The following is a 22,926-nucleotide window of genomic DNA, read 5'->3' as shown; positions in this document are numbered from 1 at the left end:
AGGCTACATGTGTGTGCGTGTGTGTGTATTATGTGTGGTGTGCGTGTATAAGGCTGGGTGGGGTTTCATGTGTGACCCTGCCCAGCGTTATAGACCCACTCCCAGGATGATTGACACATGTAGCCAAATATATAAGAGATAAAACATGAAATAAAAAATGATCAGCTCATGTAACAATTGAATCAATGTAAACTTGATATTTGGTAACCAGATCTCACGTGTTGGGAAGATCCGCAATTGGGGTGGGGGTTGAGCCTGCACTGTCCACAGTGTGAATGTCCCTGATCCAATGGAGTCCAAATTAACGGCGATGTTAGTCCTGTGTGCCGATTGAGGGAGTGGCTTTGATGTTGGAGCCTAACTGCTACCTCACGGCAGTTTGTATCTGAATGTACAGGTATTGGGCCGAGGACTTCCGATGGTTGGGGGTCCAGTGGTCAGACAAATAAGCAGGTAAAAACCTAGTGGAGACAGACGTTTACCTAATTATATATAGTTTAAACTCAATAAATGTACAGCATAAATTAAGAAAAACTGTGTTTTATTGTATAACTGCACTTTGACCCCAGGAATCACTTCCGAGGTCAGAGTGTATGATCCTGGTATCATTATTACATATTATAGTCACGTGTTTGAATTCGACCAATCACCACTTTCTGTGTTGTGTTGCAAGTGTGGCTAAAAATCTCAGATCTCCACATCCACTTATTTCTGGGGAAGACCGTAATGTGTCATAATAGAGTACCATACTGTACATGCTGCTCAGCGCCTCAAAGTTAGGGTGGTAGATCGTCCAATTCAAACACAATCATTAGGTATTCCCAGCCGTTTCATATGAAAGTCGGGAGTGCATCATTGAATAGTTTCCCTCTATATCACATAACATACTAGACAGCGGTCACATGACCGGAAGTGACGTATCGCTTTATCCTTCGTCAAATATATTATGTAGCATTCATATTCACATAGTCATTTATATTCTTATTTATATTTGTATTACGTCCGGTGCTCAAGTCAGGGGGCAGTTCCATAGGACCATTGTGACATGTGTCATGCCACCGTTTGTGTTTGCCATAACGTATGTCTCTATCGGCATCGTTATACTGCTGGGTTGACTACATTACCCAGACTCCTTAGTTACCAGATGCTTCATTACACGTTATTAACTAAGTTATGATTCAATCACCGATAGTGACGTATCGTTCCGAGGAAGGTGCAACCTATTCTCTTACACAAAAATTACAATAGAATTAAAAAAAAATATATATATATATATATATATATATATATATATATATCAATCAAACAGGAACCCTCAAGAGGATCAAACACGTCACTGCAGCAATTTCTTGGATGAAAAGATGTTGTTTATTAGCCTCGACGGGCCGTTTCGGGGCTCAACCCCTTCCTCAAGAGACTTTCAAACAGGTACCTGTTTGAAAGTCTCTTGAGGAAGGGGTTGAGCCCCGAAACGGCCAGTCGAGGCTAATAAACAACATCTTTTCATCCAAGAAATTGCTGCAGTGACGTGTTTGATCCTCTTGAGGGTTCCTGTTTGATATTCAATTCTGGCAAAGGCACGCAGCATCGTTGAACTGATTGTGGAGAGTGCCGGTCCGTTATACGGTATATATATATATATATATATATATATATATATATATGTGTGTATACACATACAGAATACCACAACACTCGCCATCCCTGCGAATGGGGAGCAAACAGCACTCGCCATTCCCAGGCTGGGGTGAAGTGGCCTGTGACCACATGCTCTAATAAATACAAATACAGGGACTCAACACTCTCCATAATGAACTAACTCACCTTAGTATACAATTAATCAAATAAATAATGGGGTTTTAGTTCATGAATTGATTAATGCATTTAAGCTTGCAGCCCATCGCCAAGGGACCCCATTTCACTGCAAGTCCTACACTAACAATAGTCTCTCAAGAGCCTGCCAACTGCTGACACATCATAGCTAAAGTGGACATGTGTTTTTTCCTGGTTTAAAGCTCACCTGCCAAGTGCCTTATGGCTTTTAAAGATGAGGCAGGCACCTAACACAATACCTGACTTAGAATAAAAGGGGCAGCTGTCACAGGTTACAGATAAATTAGCTCATCTGGGGTAAAAAAAAAATTGTGATCACAGTAACAAAGGTTAATTTAAAAATTAACCCACATATATACACATACAGAGTACCACAACACTCGCCATCCCTGCGAATGGGGTGCAAATTGTATACTAAGGTGAGTTAGTTCATTATGGAGAGTGTTGAGTCCCTGTATTTGTATTTATTAGAGAAAAGTTTGAGCGCTGATTGATATTTTGCACTGCAGCAGCTCCCAATAAAAGGGGGATTACCAAACCCCTTTGAAAATAGGAAACCAGAAAGACAAAAGTAATGGGGCTGCGCTTTGCAAAATAGTAAACAATTTATTAAAACATAAAATACATATTAAAACTTTTATATTATAATTGTGGCCACTGTAACAGACAAGACAGACATACATATAACAAATAAATGCTCTCTCACAGCGCTTGTTAATGTGATGTTATTTTGTATTAGTCCGTTAGTGAACCGGTTAGTATGCTTTCCAATGTTTCACACTGTTATAGTATACAATTGTCCCCCACTTATGTGCACATGGTTAGTGGTTTAGAACTCACTCTTATTGTGGTCTCTTGGTAGCTGACACATGGGGATCCGGCTTCTTGGTACCTGGGAGTTTGTGATGACCAATTCTTTAGCAGTTCACTGCGGTCGTTTTTAAGCGTATTGTGCTCCCTTCAGGCTTGCCGCCAGTAGCCACGAGTGTCCCTGTAGCCCTCTACGCATTTCTCCGCCTACTCACGTCAGCGGCATCCTCAGGAGGTGTATGCAGCTTCTCTCATCTCTCTGCTTTTTATGTGGCTCACTTCCGGCCCACGCTCGCGCGCAGTTTACCGGCTCAAGCCTCGTTCTGATTTGTATATCCGCATTGATTGTGCGTGTCGCGTCTCCTTTTTACCCAATCTCGCAAGATCTGGGAGAGAGGGAGTTCTACATAAAGTTTAGTATTCATATGTGCGTCTTCTCGCGACTCTACGCGAGATCGCTGTGCCGGCTGGCTTCATGCGTGTCACCTGATAGGATTTGCGTTCCACTTACTAGGAAGTCATTAGTACCACCCTTGTGAGTCAGATCTACGTATAGATGTGATAACGCTGCATACAATCATCATTTTGTGCTTTTCACATATATAAGATATTGACTTCTATTGAGCATATTTAGAGCACATACATACAAAGGACAACATATAACAAATACCTATAGTTATTTATTAATTTTTAATATGTATTATTATTAATATACATCAACACACATATGTGTAATCATATAGTAGTAACTATTCAAGTTCCCAAGATTTCTTTATCTCCATTTATCTTCTTAGTACACAGTACCCCTTTTCCTAGACCCTTTAATTCATCATGGGATCTCTATACACATCTACTGTGTCTATTGCGCTTTCCAGCTCTGATTAGAGCCTACTTTCTTCCTAGTCATTATATTTTGAAATGTTCCAATCCTATGAGAGTTAGACACCCTGGATCCCCTCTATGTTTTTTACTATAATGACGAGACACACTATGTAATTGATTATTATTACGAATGTTTCTTCGAGTTCTCAGAGCCTGGGTTGTTCTGCCAATATATTTGAGGCCACAACCGCAAGTTAGTAAGTACAGTAAATGACGTCCTCTGTATTACAATTTATGAATCTTCTTATTTCTATGGGTTTACTTTCCCCTTCTATTGTCACTTTTTTTATTTTATTTTGTATATGTTTACATGTGATACAGGAATTTTTACTACACCTGTAGCACCCATTGGGTGTTGAGGGTAGCCATGCTTTCGATGGTGAGTCCATCGAATTTTTGGGGATCTCAGAGTCTGCTCAGAGCTAATAGCATTTTAAGGGATTTATTTCTCTTAAAAATAAAAGATGGTTGTGCAGGTAGTATTCCTCTCAGGGTATTATCGTTATGTAGGATTGGAAAATTCTTCTGGAGGATCTTTTTAATGTGCTTATATTGGTTGTTAAACACAGAAATGAATGGGAGATTTTGTTTTTCTTCTCATCAGGGACTGTTTTATTGGACTTCTAGCAGATTGACTCTCTCCAGTTGTCATACTTCCTCCACTGCTCCTTTAATTAAATGTTTGGGATCGCCTCGTGCAACAAATGACTTGCTTAGCTCTTTGGCTTGTTCATCATAGTAATTGAGGGTGGAGCAATTGCGACATAATCTCAACATTTGTCCCTTAGGGATGTTTTTAATCCAAGATGGATGGTGGGTGCTCTTAAAGCGGAGATATGCATTATTGTTGACTTCTTAACAGAAATTGGACGTTATAATCTGTCCATCTTTAATCATTAAACTAATATCCAGAAAATCAATTTTCTCTTTATTATAAGGGTGTGTAAACTTCAAATTATATAAATTAGAGTTGAGGTGTGTGACAAATGAAAGTGCATTTGTGATATCCCCTTCTAATAAATAAATAAATCGTCTATATAACGGCCATAGAGGACCAGGCTTACCTCCCAGCTGCCACCCCACACTAGGTGGTCTTCAACCTCCCCCATGTAGAGGTTGGCATAGCTGGGTGTGAACCTGGTCCCCATGGCCGTCCACATCACCTGTAATTAAAATTTGTCTGAAAACGTGAAATAATTATGCTTGAGTATATATGTGATGGAATCCAAATAAAATTAATGTGAGATTCACTGAGATCACCATCATTAATAAGTCATTTTTTTGAGTGCTTCTATACCCAATTCATGTGGAATGTTAGAATATAAACTTTCTATATCCAGCGTGAGGAAGAATCCTTCCACTTGATATTATTAATTAAATTTAAAAAAATGTGTGGTATCCTTGATATGTGATCTCAGTGAAGACACCAGTGGTTGTAAGGTCATTAATCGATTATGTGCAATTTTACTAATAGGTGAATCAACCAATTATGCAAATCAGACCAAAGGACACTTGGTATAAATATCGGCTTGTACCATACAGCAGCATACCTTGATAAAGCTGGAGTGGGACCAGCAAAATGCGTAGGCGTTGCTGTACACTCTGGTTCCAGACTCTGGGAGAACACTGGACGATTTACCTGCTTATTTGCCTGACCACTGGACCCCAAACCATCAGAAGTCCTCGGCTCAATACCTGTACATTCGGATACAAACTGCCATGAGGTAGCAGTTAGGCTCCAACATCAAAGCCACTCCCTCAATCGGCACACAGGACTAATATCGCCATTAATTTGGACTCCATTGGATCAGGGACATTCACACTGTGGACAGTGCAGACTCAACCCTCACCCCACTTGGGGATCTTCCCAACACGTGAGATCTGGTTACCAAATATCAAGTTTACATTGATTCAATTGTTACCTGAGCTGATCATTTTTTATTTCATGTTTTATTCTATATATTTGCTGATCATTTTTTTATATGTGTAAGTTTTAATGTGTCCTAAAATTTATATATCCTAAAATAAATTTACATAAATTCCAAATAACTATTGATTCACCTATTATTAATTACAAGCGCTGCTTCATTGTTGTTCTTTCTAGTTTTTGTCTAAATATTTGGGGACTGACCCTCCCCATCGAAGCAGCTGCTTATCTAAGAAAGCAATCCAGATAAGCGCTCTTTTGTGGGCAATATAGTGTTGCCGACTCTTCTGTTGTTTGGATTTTTTGGTCTATAAGAGCTGCTGTCATGAGTTGCTTTCTTACTATCAATGATAGATTAACACAGAGACAGACCTATTTGTCCAACTGGGAGAAACCAGTTGTTACTAATGTATCAAGTAATGATAATGCCATAAGAGAGGACCTTTACCTACTGGAGGACTTATTAAAGTCTGAGTCCAAAAATTGGTTAGATGGTACTAATATCCAAAAATATTTGGACAAGACAATTATTCCAGCTTAAAACTTTCAAAGCCCTCAGTATTTAATGGTGATAAAGAGTACCAAGAGAAATGAGACTGGGCGTTAGATAGATGTTCTTTCATTTTGTTAGAACTTGTTATTGAGTTCTGCACACAGAAAATAAAACAAATCGAACTACAAATAGAACTATTAAAAAGAAATTAGAACCTTTTGTAAGACTAAAGAATTCAAAGAGAGAGATCCAGTAATTATGGAGAAAGTTTCAAAATTCGAACAAAATTTAATTGAAAATAAATGTAAGAATTTTCAACGCGACATTGATGACTACCAAACGGGAAATATCAGGTCTTTCAATAGGAACAACAGAACAACTAGAAACTATAATAGAGCCCCCTATACCAAACAATCAGAAAAGGTTAGGGATATGAAAGTTTACTATAGCCCCAGAGATTACAGTAACAAAAGAGGCTATAATAGAAACCAGCATACTAGAAACTATACACCAAGAGACCGTGAAGACAGAGATAGGGAAGAGTTCCACAAAGACAGGAGAGAACACCCTTATAGAAATGATCTAGGAGCGAGACCCAAAATAACTGAGCCTAACAGAGCTAAGACCGATTATTGTAGGAAAGATTCTGAGCCCTCTACCTCTTTTTTAGAAGGGAATATAAGGAGAAATCCCTCGTTAGACAGAGAACATGGACATATGACCCCAAAAAGACGCAGGTATGCAAGCGTAGGGGAAGAAGAGGAGGGAAGAAGGTTCAATTAAATAGACTCAGACTTAAATGTAATATCGATTTGGAAAAATCGATTTTTAGCTTGTCCTCTAAAAAAACTAAACAAAGAAGAGACCAAATTACTTGTAAAAGGTTTAAAATTTGCCCCCACAACACCAGCAAACATTTTTAATCATTTGTGGAACTCATTCGCACATTGTGCAGACAAAAATACTTTGCAAATAAGAACAATAAAGACTCAGGTAACGAGTAGGGGTGCATTTTTATTGATTCAGATGATGATGGGGCACTGACTGCACTAAACTAGCTTCTTGAGGAGAACACCCCCCCCGGTTGAGACAAAGAAAGTTTATGACATTAACAAGTCATCCATCAAGTCCAAATCTGAGTTTTTTCCTATTAAAAATAAAGGCACCCACATTGAATTTTTTTATAGAACTACATTAGAAGATTTTAAAGCACTCTGTGGAAATCCCAACCCTAAAGGGAAGAAGAAATATTACCTAACTAAAAAAGAAAAGTTGGCTCTAGAAACCCTAATGAAGGATGATACCATTGTCTGCAGGCAGGCAGATAAAGGGGGTGGGCTTGCCTTACAAAACAAAAATGATTATCTTCAGGAAGCCCAAAGACAATTAGGCAATGCTAGCACTTACAAATCGCTCCCATCCGACTCAACTGTTATATACAATAAGGAATTGAAAAAATTATTGTCGACTGCTTTAGAGAAGAATATTATTTCCAAAAAAGAATTTTGTTTTCTGTTCATCGAACACCCGATCACCCCCATTTACTAGCACCTCATTAAAATCCACAAAACACTCACTGCACCTCCTGGACGTCCCATTATTTCTGGTGTTAGTTCACTTTCTTCTAATTTATCCCATTACGTTGACACTTACTTACAACCACGGGTGTCTTCACTTAGATCGCAGATCAAGGATACCACCCATTTTTTTAATTTAATTAATAATATCAAGTGGAAGGATTCTTACGCCTTCCTCACGCTGGATGTAGAAAGGGTATAGAAGCAATCAAAAAAAAGACTTAGTAATGATGGTGATCTCAGTGAATCTCACATTAATTTTATTTTGGATTCCATCACATATATACTCAAGCATAATTATTTCACGTTTTCAGACAAATTTTATTTACAGGTTATGGGGACAGCCATGGGGACCAGGTTTGCACCCAGCTATACCAACCTCTACATGGGGGCGGTTGAAGACCACCTAGTGTGGGGTGGCGGCTGGGAGGCGAGCCTGGTCCTCTATGACCATTATATAGACGATTTATTTATTATTTGGGAAGAGGATATCACAACTGCACTTTCATTTGTCACACGACTCAACAAATCGGTAATCAGAATATTACAATTAATAGTGATGGTAAAAATTAAGCTTAAACAGTAACCAAATATATATATATATATATATATATATATATATATATATATATATATATATATATATATATATATATATGGAACATGTATATGTTGGTTGGTTATCAAACTAACTGATCTAGGAATTAATGGTTTTATGTGTAACTGGATTATGGATTTTTTATCTGACAGACCGCAAGTGGTCAGATCAGGAACTAATAGTTCGGCTACTATTACACTAAACACAGGGATACCGCAGGGCTGTGTGTTGAGTCCATTTTTATATTCTGTTTTTACCTCTGACTGTAAGCCGGTTCATCCAACAAATACTATCATCAAGTTCGCTGATGATACGACACTGGTAGGTCTCATCAGCGAGAATGATAAAACAGCTTACAGAGAAGAGATACAATCTCTTGCTGCTTGGTGCTGTGATAATAACTTGCTACTCAATATCAGCAAAACGAAAGAGATTATTGTTGATTTTAGAAGGGAGAAAAGTAAACAGGTTGTCCCTATTCAGATAGATGGGATGGAGGTTGAAAGGGTTCCGTGTTTTAAATTTCTAGGCACATTAATTTCGGAGGACCTTTCTTGGTCAACGAATACAAAGAGTTTAGTGAAGAAGGCCCACAAACGCCTTTTCTTCTTAAGGGTGTTAAAAAGACATCAGTTGTCATCAAGTATGCTGGTGAATTTTTATCGATGTGCCATAGAGAGTATTCTGACCAACTGTGTTACAGTATGGTACGGAAATTGCACAGTCGCGGAGCGAAAGATGCTTCAGAGGGTTGTTAAAACGGCCCAGTGAATTGTAGGGACCTCACTTCCAACGGTGGAAGCTATTCAGCGGAAACGCTGTAAGCGCTGGGCAAATAATATTATAAAGGATTTGACTCACCCAGTGCAGGGTCTATTCACACTTCTGCCTTCTGGTAGGCATTTCAGGTGTTTTAAAAATAGGACAAGCAGACTGAGAAATAGTTTTTTTCCTACAGCAGTTATAGCTTTAAATTCTATGTAGTGTTTGTGTTGATCGTATTATTGTTTTTTTTTTTATGTACTGTGATTAAGTTTGTCGTCGCCATACATTGATTTACGGAAGATGTTAAAACCTAATTTTGTTGCCCTATCATGGGGTAATGATAATAAAGTGAATCTCATCTCATCTCATATTTTTTTATATATATATATATATATATATTTTATTCTATTGTAATTTTTGTGTAAGAGAATAGGTTGCACCTTCCTCGGAACGATACGTCACTTCCGGTAATTGAATCACAACTTAGTTAATAACGTGTAATGAAGCATCTGGTAACTAAGGAGTCTGGGTAAAACCCAGCAGTATAACGATGCCGATAGAGACATACGTTACGCAAACGGTGGCACGTCACATGTCACAATGGTCCTATGGAACTGCCCCCTGACTTGAGCACCGGACGTAATAAAAATATAAATAAGAATATAAACGACTATGTGAATATGAATGCTACATAATATATTTGACGATGGATAAAGCGATACGTCAATTCCGGACATGTGACCGCTGTCTAGTATGTTATGTGATATAGAGGGAAACTATTCAATGATGCACTCCCGACTTTCGTTATGAAATTTCCGGGAATACCTAATGATCGTGTTTGAATTGGACGATCTACCGCCCTAACTTTGAGGCGCTGAGCAGCATGTATGGTACTCTATTATGACACATTACGGTCTTCCCCAGAAATAAGTGGATGTGGAGATCTGATATTTTTAGCCACACTTGCAACACAACACAGAAAGTGGTGATTGGTCGAATTCAAATACGTGACCATAATACGTAATAATGATACAGGATCATACACTCTGACCTCGGAAGTGATTCCTGGGGTCAAAGTGCAGTTATACAATAAAACACCAATTTGTTTAATTTATGCTGTACATTTATTGAGTTTAAACTATATATAATTAGGTAAAGGTCTGTCTCCACTAGGTTTTTAGATAATTAATCGATTATGCGCAACTTTACTAATAGGTGAATCAACCAATTATGCAAATCAACCCAAAGGACACTGGGTATAAATATCAGCTTGTACCATACAGCAGCATACCTTGATAAAGCTGGCGTGAGACTAGCGAAATGCGTAGGTGTTGCTGTACACTCTGGTTCCAGACTCTGGGAGAACACTGGGCGATTTACCTGCTTATTTGTCTGACCACTGGACCCCCAACCATCGGAAGTCCTCAGCCCAATACCTGTACATTCGGATACAAACTGCCGTGAGGTAGCAGTTAGGCTCCAACATCAAAGCCACTCCCTCAATCGGCACACAGGACAAACATCGCCGTTAATTTGGACTCCATTGGATCAGGGACATTCACACTGTCCCTGACATTCCCCAATTGGGGATCTTCCCAACACCTGAGATCTGGTTACCAAATATCAAGTTTACATTGATTTAATTGTTACATAGGCTGATCATTTTTTATTTCATGTTTTATTCTATATATTTGCTGATCATTTTTTTTATATGTGTAAGTTTTAATGTGTCCTAAAATTTTTATATCCTAAAAGAAATTTACAAAAATTTCAAAATACCTATTGATTCACCTATTATTAATTACAAGCGCTGCTTCATTGTTGTTCTTTTGTTCCAACCAGCCCAATCTGACAATCAGTCTGTAGATGTATGGCCACCTTAACAGATCCTGTTCCACATATATTAATCCATAGGGCCACTTGGGTCAAATTAAGGGCACTCACCAAATTTTTCAATAAAGATGAAAACTTTTATTACATCACCATTTCCGCAGATTTATCTCAGTTTCGGCCATGTATGGCCTTTTTCAAGACTTAGCAGCTGTTGACAACCATTCAGTTCCAGAGACCAGGGTACACTGACACTGCCTCCCAGCCTGCACTATGTACCAATCACCTCATTAGCTAATTAGGTCCACCTTTACAGTGTGCCTATGGTGTCCCACATGGACTATTGCTGTGGTCACATGTCCTAATGTCACACTATTGATTGGTTCTCCGTTACCCCCGCTCACCACTACCAAGATGGCCGTGCGTTTCAGAGATATCTCCTCAACTCAAACAGAGTATTCAGTCAGCTAACCCTTTATATATTGGCATATACAGATTTCCCTTATCATGGGCTATCCTGGGACTTACCGGGGTCTTCTCAGCCCGCAGAAAACTGCTCACATTCTCCAAGCTTTTGATTGTATTTCACTCATTTCCAAAATGGCCGTGCTTTCTACCTTGCGCCAGCTATCAATATGGCCATGGGTGTCACGGCTCCATATATTTGCAGAGTGCGTTGCACTCAGTTAAAGATGGCCACGCGTACCATTATATAGTGACAGCCAATATGGCCGTGCGTGTCACGCCAGCTTCAGCATTACTAGTACATAGTCACATTTATAGGACACTTCTGTTACTGGCAAATAGCGGTTTGGTCTAGCATATAGGCAGTTGGAGATAGTGTACAATGTGCCCCATTGTTATGGTCAATTGTTTTTTGGATATGGCATGTTTTACATACAATGACAAAAACATGAAACATATCAAATATAAAGTATATATATATATATATATATATATATATATATATATATATATATTATACATACACACACACACACATAAACACTCTATATACATCTAGGAGATATGCCCCCTTACTTCACTTATTTTTATTATTTTTTATTTTTATTGTTATTAAAACCAAATCATTGATAAATCATTACTCAATCGATATATAATGGTGCGAGGATATAGGGTCTACATGCACTTCACTCTTCCGACCAGCAAAGAGTTCTACTTATAGAAGAAATATATTCAAAGAAAAATGTTTCGAGAATTATTCTCATTGAGGCCTCTACGGGCCAATGTGTCCAGATTATAGATCTATTTCGTATCACATTTTCGGAGTGCCAACAGTCTATCTCCTCCTCAGGGTGCTTTCGGAATATGATCAATGAGCATTATTTTTATTGTAGCAACCTGGTGTCCTTTCTACAGTCAATGCCTGGCAACTGGCTTGTCTGATTTTCCTGACTCAGGAGCCAATCTTATTGTGCTTCTGTGGTTCGCCATGTGATCTCAGAATGGTCTTTTTGTCACCCCGAAATAATACATGCCGCAGGGACAAACCAAGACGTATACCACAAAGGACGTTCTGCATATCAGTCGATGTCTTATTTTGAGATGTCGCCCGGTATATGGATGGGCAATTGTATTGCCCACAAGCATTCCATTGCATGTTGTGCATCCTTTGTACCAAATACATCCTGTTTTCAGGGACCTTAGCCAATGTGATCCACTCTTTATTGGCTGTAAAGTCGGCCTCATAGTATCTGCTTAATATTCCTGTTTTTACGATATGCCGTCATTGGTCCCACTTTTACAGAAAATATATATTTTATGTTTCATTTTTGTATCTGTATTGTAACTGTCTGTGAATTATGAAATACTTTAACAGTTTTTCTTGCTCAAGATTATAATAGAAGAACATGGTGAAACTGAGTATAAGTGAGTGAAATATGGAAAGAATAAAGAAAGAATGCAATTATGTTGTTGTTAAAATACAACGGGCATAGTTTAGAGGTGGGCAATGAAGATTTTATAATAATGTAGCAGCTGATTAAATTGATACAGAGACATCCACCGGGTTTAGGGTTAGTCCACTACTGTGCAAAAAAAGTTGTGTGGAAGAACATTGGTCATACCATCGAACATTGGGCCTGATTCTGGTTCACTGTAGGGGGACGGGGGGCAGATGTAACGGGCAGAGAGTGTTAGAATTGGGTGGGCATAAATAAAGCAGGCTGTATTTACACTGCAGAGCACCTAAAAAAAGGATTAGAGCTAGATTTTTTAAGCAGCAGCTTCAAGTAGCTGCTGATTCTTGGTGTTTTTAACCCAATTTGAAACAATAATCACATATCTCCCATCTGTCCCACTTTTCACAGGACCGTTCTGTTTTTTTTGGGATGTCCCATCCTGGGCCAGCAAAGTATCGTGGTGAATAGATGCTGTGCACACAGCAACTATTATTGGGAGGCAGAGGGACAGGGGTAGGGGTAGGGCCAGCAGCTCTCACAGTACTGGCCAAAACCCATCGTTGCAAAAATGGGGCATGACTTTGCAATCTTGTGCTTCCCACAAAGCCTCGCCCCTTTTGACTGAGACCACGAACCCTATTCAGGCCCATGCATGGAGGGCCACACCAGAGTCCTGACTTGGGACTTCTAAAAGTTGGAATGTAAGTAATAGTACTAAATGCAAAAACAAGTCAGTGAGATTTTAAAGTTGAAGGCCAAACCCACTGATAAAAGGTGGTTTTCAAGAACCACCTCTTAACAAAAATACATCCCTCTATGTGCATGCTGTAGTTCCTAATAAGTATGTGCTTTTTTTTCAGTCTCTGGTGTTACTCATGGACTGGCCTGAGGCTACCAGCTTTGCCTGTCTGATTGCAGGATATTACAGACTGTTAGTGGATCCTAAGAAAGGTATATTCTACAGAGCAGCAGATCACATGCCTCCACCTCAGATTATCAAGGCAGGTATGACTTTCATCATAATATCTCACCATGAACAAACAGAGATGTAATCCATAAAATAACTCTACAAGTGTGTTACAATATGTTGTCATATGCTTATTAGCCCATACTTGCCTACTTTTATTTTCACCTCTCCAAGAGAAGCCCAGAGAAGCATCACGTCAGGGGGCACAAAGACAAGACTGACATCACTTGTGGGGCTTAAATGATGCAAAATGCTGCTACAGCGTCATTTTAGCCATGCCTCAACCCCTGCAGACCTGCGATTTGCAGTAATTGAATAAGCGGGAAGGGGGGTGCGGGGGCTTTGACCAGCAAGCAGGAGACTTGTCCACCTTCCCTGGGGGCCGGAAGGCGAGTTTTGGGAGCCTCCCGGCCTTCTGGGTGGATATGCATGCCTGTATTAGCCTCTCTACAGTTTAAATAGTTGCTTGATTGCTTTCGAATGAGCTATAACTAACACCCAGGTGCCAGGGGCGCCAATTTACATTTTATCTGGTGGGTGCTCCCACAGTCCTCCCACAACCCCCCCCCCTGGGACTCACCCGCTGCTCGCCGTCGGGGTCCGGGATCCTAGCAGCAGCGCCGCAGCGGGGTCCCAGCAGCGTATATGCCGTCAGCAGCAGGGTCCCTGCTGAAGATGGGAACTAGCAGCGGTATTGATACCGCTACTAGTTCCCATCCGCCGCAGGGACCCCCGCTGCTGACAGCATATCCACTGCTGGGACCCCGCTTCCGTGGGTGCGCCTCACTTTCTGTGGTTTCACCGCCTATGCCAGGTGCTAGTGCAGAGGTTTAGGCATTGTGCCAACTTAAAAGTGCATATTAATGATAATTCAGAGTTATGGAAATTGTACTTTAATGTATGAAGATAAAACCTTGCAAAGCACCTAAATAAGTAAAAGCCTGACATCACAGATGGGTATATTTGCTGACTTTTTTCTATTCTAGCAGTCTCCATGAAGCAGGGGCAGGTGGGTTAATAAACCATTGTTTATTGTGTCAATGAAAATTCGGATGAAAACTGTTTATTGATGAAGATTTTTTTATTGACTAAAACATAACAATAAGGAAAACAGGAAATTTTTAGTTACAAAAATGATGATGAACTATTAGTCCATGATGTCTGGACTGTGGAGATTGTGAGGTGGACTGGTGACAAAGCTACTATTCAGGGTCCAGGAAACTTTATGAAGCAGCACAGCATTTCACCAGACTCTTGAGCACAGCACTGACAGCAGAGGAGGAGGAGATACTTAAGTTAAACACCATTTCAGGCTGAGTAAGAAGGACATGATCCCATCACTGGATGCTTTTACTTTGTGTGTATTAGACATGAGCGTCGGGGCCAAAGATTTGGATTTGGATTTGTCGCCAGGATCTGGATTTGGCTTTGGATTTTTTTTTTAAGAATGGACAAAAAAATGCCCAGATCATGTAATTTTTGCGTTTTTTTTGTCCCTAGAGAAATATTAACCTCAATCGCATTAATTTCCAGCCCTTTCCAGACAATTTTGACCACTTTACACCTCACAATATTGTTTTAATGGCAAAAGGTTGCACCGAGGTAGCTGGATAACTATGCTAAGCCACACAAGTGTGCAGCACAAACACGTGGCTCATCTAGGAGTGGTCTGGACAGAGAAACGGATGACAGCAAGCAGCAGGGAGCCGTTCACAGAAGAGATTCCTTGTGGGAGGCACACTTTTATGTAATATGCAATGATAAGTATAATAAAACTTAACTTTTAATTCCAAATGTTATCTAAAATATTGGCTAATTAGCCCAACAAAATATATATGACTTATCATAAAAATGCGAAATTGTACACTTCTAGGATTATAAGCAAGGTAATTCTACTGAAATTGCAACTTATATGCAACCCCCCCCCCCCCCAACCTGTCCTTATGTGTTTACCCTTTGTCTATGTTTCTGTATATGTTTTTGTTTATTTCACTATTTGTTAGTGTAGTGGTTTCTAATGTACCTGGAGATATGAACAACCCAGTAATATTGATGTCAGCTATCTGTAGACGACATATGGTTACGGAATTAATCATGATTTCATCCACTAAAGCAATAGTCCATTTGTTTGAAAAGATTCTGAACGCCTTTCAAACCCATGCACTGTTAATTTTTGTACCCAGTAAGCCTAAAGGGACTCCAATGTATGTCTACTATTCTACTTTACTCCTCTGTGGTACATGTAACTATTGAGATTTATGCTATTTTTGTATATTTGAAAATTTGTTCAATAAGCAGATAAAAAAAAAAAGAATAGGACAACAGCACGTGAAAGTGTCTAAAAGAGGAGGTAACAGATGCAAAACCCTCTGTAATCAGGAATTTTTTGGGATTTTTAAATTCAATTCTTTATTTCCAAAAGGGTTGAATGAATCCCTTGAGTTAAATGTAGTCATTTAAAGTAACCTTTACCAACAACCTCCATGTATTATTTGTATGATGTGCAAAATGTCAGATGTCCCTAAGCACACATAATATCAAGAGCATAAATCTGTGTTAAATAGTGTTATTGTATGTACTGTATTTAATACTTTCTATACGAACATCACATTAAAAAAGTCAAAGTATCATCCCTTTCCCTGAATTATCATACATATATATATATATAATTTACAAAGAAATAAGGATTAAAAAGGGTTGAGATTACCTGAAGGGAAAAAAAAGGGGCAGGCTAGATGGGCCAAATGGTTCTTATCTGCCGTCAAATTCTATGTTTCTAATTTTTTTTTTTTATTGTACTGTATGTAATACTCCTACTAACATTGCTATTACTATTCCATTATGAATCAGTATCTATTTATTTAAATCCGAATTATTGTAATCCCTTTAACCATCATATATTTTCATTAAAATCATTTGTTATGTAGGTACTAACTGTAAAAGGTTATTAGAGTTATGTATTTGTGTTAAGAACTATGCCCTAATAAGCTTTATAATATAGGTACCATGGTGCTAAGCACCATCTCCAAGGAAACCATAGTAAGCAAAACTAACCCCAAGAAGTTTTCAAATACATAAATAGTAAACGTATAATTAAGGACAACATAGGCCCACTAACCGATATCACTGGAAAAAGTTTTACGGAGGATAAGGGAAAAGCAGAACTGTTAAATGAGTTCTACTCATCAGTGTTTACTAAGGGAGAGCAGACTGTGGAATGCACACATACCACAAATGGGATGAACAAGCCAGACCTCAATATTGATTTCTCTACCGAGGAAATAATATTGAGGCTCAGCAAAATCAAAACAAATAAATCACCTGTGCCAGATGGGATTCATCATAGGGTACTAATGGAATTAAGGGAGGAATTAGCTTCCCCTCTATGTTATATCTTCAATAATTCACTATCATCAGGAAAGGTACCAAAAGACTGGAGAATAGCAGAGGTAGTGCCATTATTCAAAAAAGGAAAAAAGGAGGATCCCGCTAATTACAGACCTGTTAGTTTAACATCCATAGTGGGTAATCTATTTGAAGGATTTTTAAGAGATGGGATCCAGGAATATTTAAACCTTCATAGTTTACTAAATTATAACCAGCATGGGTTTGTGAAAAATCGTTCATGCCAAACTAATCTACTTGGTTTCTATGAAGAGGTTAGCAAAAACCTTGATAATGGAAATGCTGTAGATGTGATTTTCCTAGATTTTGCTACCCTACCACACACGAGGTTGATAAATAAAATGGATGACCTGGGATTAGGGGCAAATATCTGCAGATGTGTAGGGAACTGGCTGTGTAATAGAGAACAAAGAGTGGTTGTGAACAGTGCTGTTTCATATATGATACCAGTACTAAGTGGAGTGCCACAGGGTTCGGTTCTAGGGCCCATTTTGTTTAACATTTTTATTAACGATATTGGGATAGGGTTACTCAGCAATGTATCCATCTTTGCGGACGATACAAAACTGAGCAGAGTTATTAAATCATCAGAAGATGTCACCACGTTTCAAAATGATCTTGACAATCTAGATGAGTGGGCAAAAAAGTGGAAGATGAGGTTCAATGTGGACAAATGCAAGGTCATGCACCTTGGGAGACATAACCAGTGTGCTAGTTATAACCTAAGCGGGGATGAATTGGGTAATTCAGTACTCGAAAAGGATCTAGGAGTCCAAATAGACAACAAAGTAATATAGCAACTAAAAAGGCCAATAAAACTCTAGCATGTATTAAAAGGGGCATGGAAACTAGGGATTCAAAAGTAATTATGCCTCTGTACAAATCATTGGTTAGACCGCACCTCGAATACGGAGTACAAATCTGGGCCCCACACTATAAAAAGGACATCATAGAATTAGAAAAAATCAAAAGAAGAGCAGCTAAGCTTATTAGGGGAATGGAGACATTAAGCTACGAGGAGAGATTAAGCAAGCTGGGACTATTTACACTAGAGAAGAGACGTTTAAGGGGGGACATGCTCAACATGTACAAATATATCAGGGGCCAATATAAGGAACTGTCAAATACCCTTTTTTCTGCTAGACAGGAATCTAGGAGGAGAGGGCATGAGTATAGATTAGAAGAAAAAAGATTTTGTTCATCTAGAAGAAAAAAATTCTTTACAGTCAGAACAGTCAAACTTTGGAACTCTCTTCCAGAAGAAGTGGTGTCGGCAGACACTATAAATGCGTTTAAAATAAGGTTGGATAAACATTTATTGGTTAAAAACATCCACGGGTATGAATAAGTAATAATAATTCTTTAAAATATCAGAACATGCTATACAAGGGATTAGCTACTATAAACATAGGTTGAACTAGATGAAAGCAAGTCTTTATTCAGCCTCACCTACTATGTAACTATGTATGTAACTATATAGTAAAGTTTGGGCTTGCGTTCCAACCAGTAGGAAATTGACACTGACCGGATGGGATGTTATATCTGATAGTCAATGTGAATATACTAATATCCGGGAAGACTCTTTACAAATGTACCCATGGGAATTCATATTAGTATCCTAGATATACGTGTCCCTGGGGGACACGTTAAAGTGTAACACCATTTCCTTTACACCTCTAAAGCTACAGGCAGAATAAACGATACAGTATGTTGGAACAGTACATCCGGCAGAGGGGGGTGAAACTCCATATCTGGTCTAGTGTGACGGAACGTCACTTCCAGTGCGGGATACCACGGCGGTAGAGACTAGATCCCCTTAAGTTTTCATTACAGGATATGATGTTCAGTGAGGGCGGAAGTTGTTAGATGCCATCACAACATTTTCTATTTTATCTGTAATTCACTTGGTGTAAGTTATTTTGTTTTATTTTAGCTGCATTGTACCCTCACAGGCTCGCTACGCTCGCACGCTTCGGGCACGGTATCTCGCTTTGCTCGCCACAGATTTATATTCCCCCTCCAGGTATACATGGACCCAGGGCATGATGGGAAAATTGTCAAAACTCAAGGGGATCTAGACACTACCATATAATGGCCGGGAGTTTACGAGACAACAGACATATGGAAGCTGATAGTCACATTCTGCCAAATAGGTATGAGTGAATGGGTAGCTTAGCCGGCACACTGGTATTGTTGAAATATGAGATGCACGCCTTTAGAAATATACTGGTAAGGGGAAACTGATATTGGGGTACAATATGACATGTATGAATGGTTCCTAGGTATACAACTGCCGGTATAAGTCCTGCTATTGGTTCACTATTATGTCACTTACACATGGCCAATATTGATTGGCCACAAGAAACATAACATAATTTTCGACTACCTAATTAAGGGGAAATATAAACAACTAACATAATGAAATAAATTGTACAAGTTTTTAGTTGAGACTATGGAATTTATTTTTTATTTTTTATTTATGAAGTACCATCATGTTTATATTACCCAATTATCTAAAGTTCTAATAGGAGGTTGTTTTTTATTTCATTTATTTTTTTTACACAGTTTAGATATGTACTATGGCTAGGAAGAGCCCCTTGACCCGGATATGACTAAGAGGGTCAGAGTGCATTATAGTACTCTTTTATTATAAACATGCATTTATGATGTGAATAATTGTATTTGCTTTACATATGGTATTTTGATCGTTAATATAGAGTCTGTCTCCATTCGAATATATGAAATCTAATAGGTTTTAAATGGTTGAATCAATCAATTAGGCTAATGAGACCTGAAGGATTCTGGGTATAAAAAGGGATCCAGAACTCTGAGCAGCAAACCTTGATAAAGCTGGCGTTAAGTCCAGTGTTGGTGTTTCCTCCTGATCCTTGACCACCATTATTGGACCTACCTGCTGATTTTGCTGATCACCTTGCCCCATAAGAACAGGACATCTTTGGCTCAATTTACTTGGGACTTTCAAATACCATATGCTGTGAGGTTGTAGGTGGGCTGCAGCCATCTAACAGCCACTCCCTCGGACAGCTTCTAGGACAAAAATAAGCCGTGTGGACTCCATTAAAGACTGGGACCACTGCTATTGTGGACACAATATATATATCGGATAATTTCATTGCATTTGTTCCCAGAATCTGGAAACCCTTGCTGCTATTTTAATGATGATAATCATAGATGTCTACTGTTTAATTATGTTTTATTAAAATTAATTTTAATTGATTCATCCTGCTATCATTTAAGTGCTGCTTTTTTATTTTATCTTTCTAACACCCAATAAGCCCCCTATCTGGCTTGATCATACAACATGTGTAGCCAAGGAGCAGTGGGTGATTTGTGCAGCACAGATCTGCTATGAGGTTCCAACCGAATGTGAGTGCCTGTTCTTATCAGTTTAACACCCAATAAGCCCCCTAAAAAAAAACTAGGCTCCAAAAAGCACATTATGGCAAAAAAGAGGTGCAAGATGGAATTGTCACTGTGCCCACTCACAATAAAAGAAGAAATGATCAAAATAGCTCATCATATATAATAATAATTAATAACAAAAAGTGATACATATGATAAAATAGTTGCTCAGCTCCGCGATTATTACCACTCGTCTCTCAATACATTGCTTAATCGGTGGAGGGGAGGGGGGTAATTAGGTGGCAGATAAAAAAGAGTTCCCCCACTTCTTTAGGACCACTTTACCCCTGGGTTGGAGATGTATACCTGTTCATTATGGAAACCGGGGGCTTCCTTCCTAATCATAAGTGTCAGTTTAATACCCAATAAGACCCCTATCTGGCTTGATTGTGTTTACGATGTGCAGCCAAGGAGCAGTGCGCGATTCGTGCAGCACTGAGTTGTTCTGCGAGTGTGTATCTGTTTTGGTCAGTTTAATACCCAATAAGCAAATAGAAAATAAAGACAGCGCTGATTCAGGTGCATAAAATTAAAAATATTTTAATAATAACAATACATTTACACAAATCACCGGGCGGTAATAAACAATAAAGTAATAAAAATATAATATCACCCTATCAGTAACCAACTCTTTAAAAGGTAGTGCACAAGCAAATTAGTTAATATGGCATAGCAAGAAAACAGCTGTTATAAATGCTTTTTGGTATATGTCAAGGGGTAGAGTGTTCCTTTGTTAAGGACAGCAGCAGATTCAGGATATTCTTAGAATAGATTTGCGCTCTGTCACCCTTCTTCTTCTTAATACCCAATAAGACCCCTATCTGGCTTGATCATGTTTACGATGTACAGCCAAGGAGCAGTGGGGGATTTGTGCAGCAATGCAATAGCTGCACTGCAGAGCTCCAAAGGAATGGAACCTACTGACCAGGCATTACCACCGCCCCTTCCTTATATCCCCTTGTATATATGGGGTGTGCCAATGAATCTGCATATGAGCGATCTATTTGTAAGTTGGACAGAGGTAGCTGGATGACTATACTAAGCCACACAAGTGTGCGGCACAAACACATGGCTCATCTTGAAGTGTCACTGCACCAGCAGACAGGATGGCAGTTTGAAAAAGTAGGCCTCACAAAGCACATAATGGCAAAAAAAAGAGGTGCAAGATGGAATTGTCCCTGGGACCACCCAACTACCCTTAGCTTGTTAAAAAAAAGGACATGCACATTGCACACTTGAACACAAACCAGTCATTTCAGTCAGAGGGACTGCCAAACCTGTGACTGAAATGACTGGTTCCTTTGGCCCCGCCAAAAAAGAAGCAATGCTCAAAATAGAGCATCATATAAGAAGAAGAATCTCAAGAAAAAGAAGAGGCGTAGGGTGGAATTGTCCCTTAGCCTGTCCACCCACACTTAGCTTGTAAATAGGACATTGCACACTTGACAAACCAGTCATTTCAGCCAGAGGGACTGCCAAACCTGTGACTGAAATTACTGGTTCATTTGGGCCCCCACAATAAGGTATAGACTGACTGATGTCATCATTCGCCATCCTAATAATCACTATCATCAGTGTGTACATAATTGGAGTCATCATCATCACACAAAATCAGTTCATCACTGCTGGAATCCTCCATGAGCGATGTCTGTGTTTTGCGATTGAATTAGTGGGAAAGGTCTTCCTTGTGAAATTTGTTGTTCATTTTTATGAACATCATTTTTTCAACATTTTGAGGAAGTAGCCTCCGACGATCACTCACAAGGTTCCCAGCAGTGCTGAACACTCTCTCCGAATACACACTGGAGGGTGGGCAGCTTAAGTGATACAATACAATAATGTTTTGAAGAAAATTCACGACATCAAATTGAATGACACCTCCCTACTAGTGAGCTTGGACGTAGAATCTCTTTAAACAATCATCCACCATGACCTAGGGATACAGGCCGTCAAGTATTTCCTGGGTATGAGACAAATGAGAGACTTCTGAAGAATTCCTGATTAGCCTACTCGGAATTATACTCAGGAAAAATTACTTCACCTTTGACAACCACTTCTACACCCAGATAAGAGGGACATGCGATGGGGGCGGCTTGTACCCCCACGTACGCCAACCTCTTTCTGGGTTGGTGGGAAAGCAAAATAGTCTTCCATGAAGAACGGGAATCTCTCAATGATCATGTAATATTTTGGACCCGCTACATTGACGACATCCTGGTCATCTGGGATGGAACACAGACAGAGTTGGATCGTTATGTCAAAGATCTAAACACAAATAACATCAACTTAAGATTCACCTATGAAAGCAGCCCAACCAGCATCTCTTTTTTAGACCTGAGAATCTATAGAGCACATGAGAACTCTCTAGCCACAGAGATCTATAGAAAAACCAAGGCTACAAATAGTCTCTTGCACCACAGCAGCGCTCATTTCCCCCCCACCAAAACCAACATGCCAAAGGGGGAATTTTTAAGACTAAGAAGAAACTGCTCAG

At 39.2% G+C, this 22,926-nt stretch overlaps 1 protein-coding gene across 14 annotated transcripts in view; it reads left to right on the top strand.

The window, feature by feature from the left end:
* The window catches only part of FRMPD3 (FERM and PDZ domain containing 3), a 527,068-nt gene that overhangs the window by 456,125 nt on the left and 48,017 nt on the right, over positions 1-22,926 (top strand). For all 14 annotated transcript variants that reach the window (XM_083159058.1, XM_083159052.1, XM_083159061.1 and 11 more), the window contains one exon: positions 13,498-13,642. In XM_083159058.1, the coding sequence (XP_083015184.1) occupies positions 13,498-13,642 (145 nt within the window). The remainder of the gene's footprint in view (positions 1-13,497; positions 13,643-22,926) is intronic.

This window comes from Crinia signifera, chromosome 9 (genome assembly GCF_055691185.1).
Source record: "Crinia signifera chromosome 9, ASM5569118v1, whole genome shotgun sequence".
Lineage (NCBI taxonomy): Eukaryota > Metazoa > Chordata > Amphibia > Anura > Myobatrachidae > Crinia > Crinia signifera.
Note: the sequence above shows the minus strand (reverse complement) of the source record. Positions and strands in the feature narration are given on the sequence as shown.